Here is a 6,621-nt window from a genome sequence, read left to right as displayed (position 1 = left end):
TGGGTTCAAGTCCCATGAGAGAAAAAATGAACCCTTAAATGAACTCATGTAGTGTGTGTGTGAGTGTGTTGTGTGGGTGTGTAATACATGAGTAATGCCTAGGATTAGGGGCTGTCTAATCCATCTGACAAAAAAAAAAAAAAAAAGAAGGCGTTAAAGACAAAATAAAAAAATTGAGAGAAGCGTCGACCAAAATGAAAAAAAAAAAGTGAGAAGCGGGTCGGATAGAACGGTGAAGGATTAGGATTGGGTCAGATTAAGAGAACCCAATAGGCAAATAGCAAAAGATTTCTCTGGATAATGCAATTATCCGATGACTTGGCATTTGGCACACTCCACATAACTCTCTCTCTCTCTCTCTCTCTCTCTCTCTCGTTAGTTGAAACTTAGTTGCAAGAATGGGTGTCTCTTTCCTTTCAACTCTTCCTTCTCTTCTTCCACTTGCTCATGATTCATCACCTACCACCACCACCACCATCAGACACCACCCTCGTTTAGTAAGTTTTGCTCTTCAATATACTTCATTCTTTTTTTTTTTTCTACATTCTACACAGTGTGCCTGCAATTCTTGTTTGCCAATTTGAACAATGCTGTGATGTTGTTGCATTGTTTGTGACACAACATATTTATTTTATTAGCTCTTACTTATCATCATAGCCGTTGTTCAATGTGCTCATATTAGGTAACAATTTGTGGTTATAATAAAATCAAAGCCAGTTATCATGTTATTGACGAAGGACATTTCAGTTTGAAAAGAAGAGACATTCTTAAATCCCTTGGGATGACTATTGGCTTGGTAAGTTCTATTCATACAAAAATTCAGAGACGTTAAATTAGTCCATTATTTCTAATTTTTATTTGGGTAAAGTATCGTTTGGATTAAGTATCAACGTTGTCCTTTAAGTTTTTTTTTTTTCATTTTCTCCAAGCGTTTTAAAGTAACCTTTAAAAAATAAATAATAACATTAGTTTTTTTTTTTTGCATTTTTCTTTTCTTTCATTTTTGTTTTGTTTTCATTTTTTTTCTCTTTTCCCTATCAAATTAGTCCTAACACCTGTATAAACAGCATCTTGTACCCACATGGAATCAAATGGCTCTGCATATATATTGACATTGTGTACGACTACGAGTGATGAATATAAATATTTACTCTAATATTAACTAACATATACACTTACTGCGTTAGATTAATGTGATAATGAGTTGTATCTGTTGTAGGAATTGATAGGAAGCTCTGGATCCCTTGTTGGAACTGCTAATGCCGCTGATTTGATACAGCGCAGACAGCGTTCTGAATTCCAGTGTAAGGTCCTCCAGGTCTACATTTTCATGCCATTGTTAATCTGTCAAAGGCCAACTGTTTTTCCCTTGTTTAGTTTCTAACATTCTATCCTTGCAGCGAAGATTAAGGGAACGCTTTTTACAGCCATAAAGGTATATTAAGTTGTGCTTACTTACATCTTATAACTGTAAAACCTGTCTTCATTTAGAATTTACAAATGTCATACTCCTTAGGAGTTTATAGTTTAACTAGAAAATAGAATTCCGTGGTGGATTCAACTTAATTCGACATTTGGTTATTTTTCAGGGAAATCCTGATCTAGTTCCATCCTTGCTAACACTGGCTTTAAATGATGCTGTGACCTATGATAAGGTGAAAGAAAAAAAACAAAAGAATAAATCGTATACACAATCACTCACATATAGAGATAGTTTGTCTACCATCAGTTATGATAAATGCTGATTGGTGTCTGCTTAAGTTTGTAGGCAACGAAATCGGGTGGCCCGAATGGCTCTATACGATTCAGGTAATTCTTTTTCTTTGGAATTAGCATTCATGGAACTGTTCCCTATAACTGATGAAGCTTAGTTCTTTAAGCACAGTGATGTTAAATATTACCAAAGTAGATACTTCATATTCTCTACAAAAAGGTATCAGATAAATAAGGTACATTGAGATGGGGTTAGTTCTACATAAAAAATTTCTACATTTTTAGGCTCTCCTCTCTCTATCTCTAATGTGACAAGGTAATAACAACACTTAAAGCTCAAAAAGTTATTCCTTCTTATTTCTTTATGTTTACTATATCTTAGATTTTCTGGTTATGTAGTTGGTTCTTCAATCTTCAGAAATGAAATCATTTTGACACTTCATTTGATAACTATAATTTTCTATCCTTTTTCTCATCTTCCTGAAGCTCAGAAATAAGTAGACCTGAAAATACGAGACTATCTGGTGCCTTGAGTTTAATAGAGGAAGCAAAAAAGGAGATAGATTCATATTCAAAAGCTGGACCCATATCATATGCAGATCTAATCCACTATGCAGGTTATACTTTCTTATACCACAAAGTTGAACCGTAACAGTTAATAGTTATATACCATACATGTTACACTTATACCTATTGATCATTCCTATAAATTCATTCGAAATTAAGTTGCATAGAGCTTGCTGAGATATGTTCGAATTCCCCCAACTCAATGTCACTATTTTTCTTTTGTAGCACAAAGTGCTGTTAAGTCTACATTTGTAGCTGCTGCGATTCGAAAATGTGGTGGAAATGAGGAGAAAGGGAATTTACTGTACACTGCATATGGATCAAATGGGCAGGTATGGCTTTTGAGATATTACAAATATTCATTTTGATGTCCATCAATATCTTCATCACACATTGCTAAGAGTATGTTCGAGAATCTGATTTTAGAGGAATTGAAGGGATTGAGGTCTAACTATGAGTGCATTTTACTCCAACTTGTCTCCTATATATGCATGAAATTAAGTAAAGAAAGAACTAGTCTTTGGGCTCGTGTTTGCAACTATCCCATCCTCTTGCTCTGTGAGCCTTGCTGTTAAATACTCTCAGTTTGGCCTATTATGCTTTTGCACTTTTGAAAGTCTAGGAAGGCCAATTAAATAGGGGGGTTGCAGCTGTAAATAACAAGAATTGAGTTACCGTTATAGGAATACACTCTTGTCATTTTTTCAGTTTCAAGAAAGGATTGGGATCTAGGCTGTGGTGAGCACTCTCAGTGCTCTTGTTCTGTTGGCTGTTTTGTTGCTTCTGTTTACTTTAATAGAGTTCTATTACATGTTCATACTTTGATCAAATAATGCATATTTTTTATTTTTTTGATCCCAGTGGGGACTGTTCGACAAGCAATTTGGTAGGGAAGATGCTCAAGAGCCGGATCCAGAGGGGAGAGTTCCCTTATGGGAGAAAGCAAGTGTTCAGGAAATGAAAGACAAGTTTTCTGCTGTAGGCCTTGGTCCTCGCCAGGTATTTCACATATTTGATTACTGAAATCTTGCAAGAAAACATGCCATAGATGGGATGCATGGATAGAAATGATACACAGGCAATACCCTTTGATTTCTCATACTTAAATTATAAAATATAGGTGTATCTAGTGTTATATAACTCATAGGAGATTTATTATATACTTATAAAGTAAGGGGTCTTCTGTATCATATCCCCTAACTCATCGGACTTGAATGTGAAGATTATGAAAGTTTACTATGATAAAAATGAAAAATAATGAAGGAAGTTGATGTTACTAACCTATTTCTTCTTGTTTGGTCAGCTGGCTGTTCTGTCTGCATTCTTAGGCCCTGATCAGGCTGCGACAGAGGCCAAATTGGCCTCCGATAAAGACGTTGCTCCATGGGTTGATAAATACCAACGGAGCCGCGAAACAGTCTCGCAGACTGATTATGAGGTAAGTATATTTATGTGTCATAAAAGCAGCAGACATGCAACAGAGATAACACAACACCTAAAATTACATAATTATTTTAACGACAATTAATGAATACTAGATAAAATAATTTTAAATTATTTAGGCTAATTTTTTATTTTTTCCAAAATATTATTACTCCTAAAATACAATATATTGATACAGCATTCAATTTAATTAGATTTATATTTATACAAAATATCTAAATTAAGAATTATTCTTTAAGGACAAGTTAGATATTTTATCAATAAATCTCTATATCCAAGTGATTTAATTAAGTACATGTTTGGGCGTTATTATTTTGATAAAAAAGATTATTTTTTTAATAAATTTTTTTTTTATTTTTTAATGTGTTTGGCAAATTTTTAGTATTAAAAGCACTAGAAAAATAAAAAATATTTTTTTTTAAAAAGATGTAATTTACATCTTTTTTTTAAAAAGATATTTTTCTCTTAAAAAAAGATATTTTTCATGTAATAAATAAATAAAAAAATACTTTTATATTGTTATAGCCAAACATAATTGATACATAAAAAAATCTTTTTGTATGAGATACCCAAACATAAAATTACTTTTACTTTTTCATAACATCTTTTAAAAAAAGATAACTCGAAAAAAGATATTTTCTTACAAGTTCACCCAAACAAGCTCTAAGCCTTTTCGATTCACACGCTTCTTTTTCATGCTTTCTTCTCCCCTCGTGCTGCTGCTTCTTCTTCAAATTCACGCACACACGTTCTTCACCCCTAATGCTACATCGTCTTCTTCTTCTTTTTTTTTTCATTATTTTTCTCTTTCATTATCGTCGTTATTATTATTATTATCGTTGTCATCGAATTTTTTGTCATATTGATGATATTGTTTAATCCAAAATTGATTTAGATGTGTTTTTGTTAAAAATTGACTTGGTCTATACTTGTTTTGAAACGAGTTTGTTTGTGTATCATCATCATTATGTAATTTTGGTTCATTTGAAATTTAATTTTCGCTTCATTTTGGATGTAAATAAGGTACACTTCTAATAATTTAATTTTGTTTGTGTGCTTGTTTTCGAACGCAACCATTAAGTAATTTCGTTTCATTCTGGATTTAAATAAGGTACACTTGGTCTGTGCTTGTTTTAAAACGAGTTTGTTTATGTATCGTCATAATTAAGTAATTTTTGGTTCATTCAAAATTTAATTTTCGTGTCATTCTGGATGTAAATAAGGTGCACTTCTGATCATTCAATTTTGTTTGTGTGCTTGTTTTCGAACGCAACCATTAAGTAATTTCGTTTCATTCTAAATTTAAATAAGGTGCACTTGTTCTGTGCTTGTTTTGAAACGAATTTGTTTGTGTATCGTCATCATTAAGTAATTTCGATTCATTCGAAATTTAGTTTTCGGTTCATTCTGGATGTCAATAAGGTACACTTCTGATCATTATGTTTTCGAACTGAGTTTGTGTCACAATCATTATATATTTCGGTTCATTTCTGAGTGAATTAATATGCATTTCGACTCGTCGTTCTGCACAATTCAAAACTCTTCTTCCTCACCTTCTATTGCTTCTTCTTTTTTATTTTTTTCTTTTTCATCTTCTTATTTCATTTTGTTATAATTCTTGTTACTTCACTCTCTTGGGAGGAATAAAACTAATAAAAAAAAAAAAAAAAAATACATAATGCTACAAAATTACCAAAGAGAGGAGGAAAAGAAAAAAACATAGCAACAACAGTAGTAGCAAAAGAATGACGATAAGGAAAAAACATGCAAAGAAGGAGGAGGAGAAGGAGGAGGTTTGGAAAGAAGAACAAGACGGTGATAACGTAAAACCTTGCATGCGAACGTAAATGACTTGGTTGGAAGAATGATGTGTGAGTGTATAATCACGCTCTTTTTAGTGAGAGTAATTTTTGTTGGTGTTAAATCTAATTGGTTGGATTTGGATGGCAATAATACTTAGATGTTTAACAGATTTGATATTTTATATATTTCGAAAATCTTGGAGAGCGGGGTGGAAATCCCTGCTCGGATTACCAAACTTGCCTCAAGATACTTTGCCCCCTTCCCTCCCCTCCCCGGATATTAATCACCATCTTGGAGGCCCCATTCAGGGCTTTCCCGCGGAGAACTTGGCGCAATGAGGAATATTGCCATCCCTAATTGAAGTATTAGCCTTTATGAGTTGTGACAATCATTATTGGTATGGTGACCAAATTATGATCAACAATTCAATACGCATTCCTGACTTCTTTTTATCTTTTGGATTCTTTCTAAGGTGCTGTTTAATTTGAAAAATTACCTGCTACTTAATTTTTTTCCTGTAATTTTTCAGGTTGATCTGATTACCACTTTCACAAAATTGAGTACATTGGGCCAACAAATCAACTACGAGGCATATACATATGCTCCTCCAAAGATCGACATTACTAAACTCAAATTGTAGAAATGTAGGGCCACGTGATCTTTTTGCTTCCTCCCACAAGACACAACCTGAACTTCAATTTTTGACTTATCATTCTCTTTTGTATTTTGTATGCAAAACCTTATTAATTGATGTACATTTAGTGAGAGAACACCGTTATCCTCATGCAATGTTGAAGAAAAATCAATTTCAAAGAATGGAAGAGAATTCCATTCATTCCAATCCCCTGGAATTTTGCGCCATATGTGTAACATCTTTACTATAAGAATGGCACACTTTCGACTGCGTCGTTTTGATAGCGAAGATATTATGATAATTTCAATATAGTTAACAATAAAATAGATGCCTTTAACTTGAAATTGTATTGCTATTTTCTTTTAAAAACCGAAAGCTCTCTTTTACTTTAGACAAACATGAATATACATATATACAAAATTTCTTACACAAGTAACTTATAAATATTATATACATAGAAT

At 32.9% G+C, this 6,621-nt stretch overlaps 1 protein-coding gene across 2 annotated transcripts; it reads left to right on the top strand.

The window, feature by feature from the left end:
* The first annotated feature begins 267 nt into the window (after positions 1-267).
* Positions 268-6,377, top strand: LOC130941230 (thylakoid lumenal 29 kDa protein, chloroplastic). 2 transcript variants are annotated; one of them, XM_057869649.1, is made up of 11 exons: positions 268-497; positions 683-796; positions 1,220-1,304; positions 1,401-1,435; positions 1,590-1,655; positions 1,769-1,809; positions 2,200-2,330; positions 2,506-2,612; positions 3,142-3,279; positions 3,584-3,718; positions 6,056-6,377. In XM_057869649.1, the coding sequence occupies exons 1-11, from the start codon at positions 399-401 to the stop codon at positions 6,164-6,166; spliced, it is 1,062 nt and encodes a 353-aa protein (XP_057725632.1). In that variant the 5' UTR covers positions 268-398; the 3' UTR covers positions 6,167-6,377. The 2 variants fall into 2 exon arrangements, with proteins under 2 accessions (XP_057725632.1, XP_057725633.1); XM_057869650.1 differs by lacking the exon at positions 683-796 and having other exon boundaries at positions 326-497.
* The last annotated feature ends 244 nt before the right edge of the window (positions 6,378-6,621 follow it).

Source organism: Arachis stenosperma, chromosome 7 (genome assembly GCF_014773155.1).
Source record: "Arachis stenosperma cultivar V10309 chromosome 7, arast.V10309.gnm1.PFL2, whole genome shotgun sequence".
NCBI classification, from domain to species: domain Eukaryota; kingdom Viridiplantae; phylum Streptophyta; class Magnoliopsida; order Fabales; family Fabaceae; genus Arachis; species Arachis stenosperma.
This window is presented reverse-complemented; position numbering and strand designations above follow the sequence as displayed.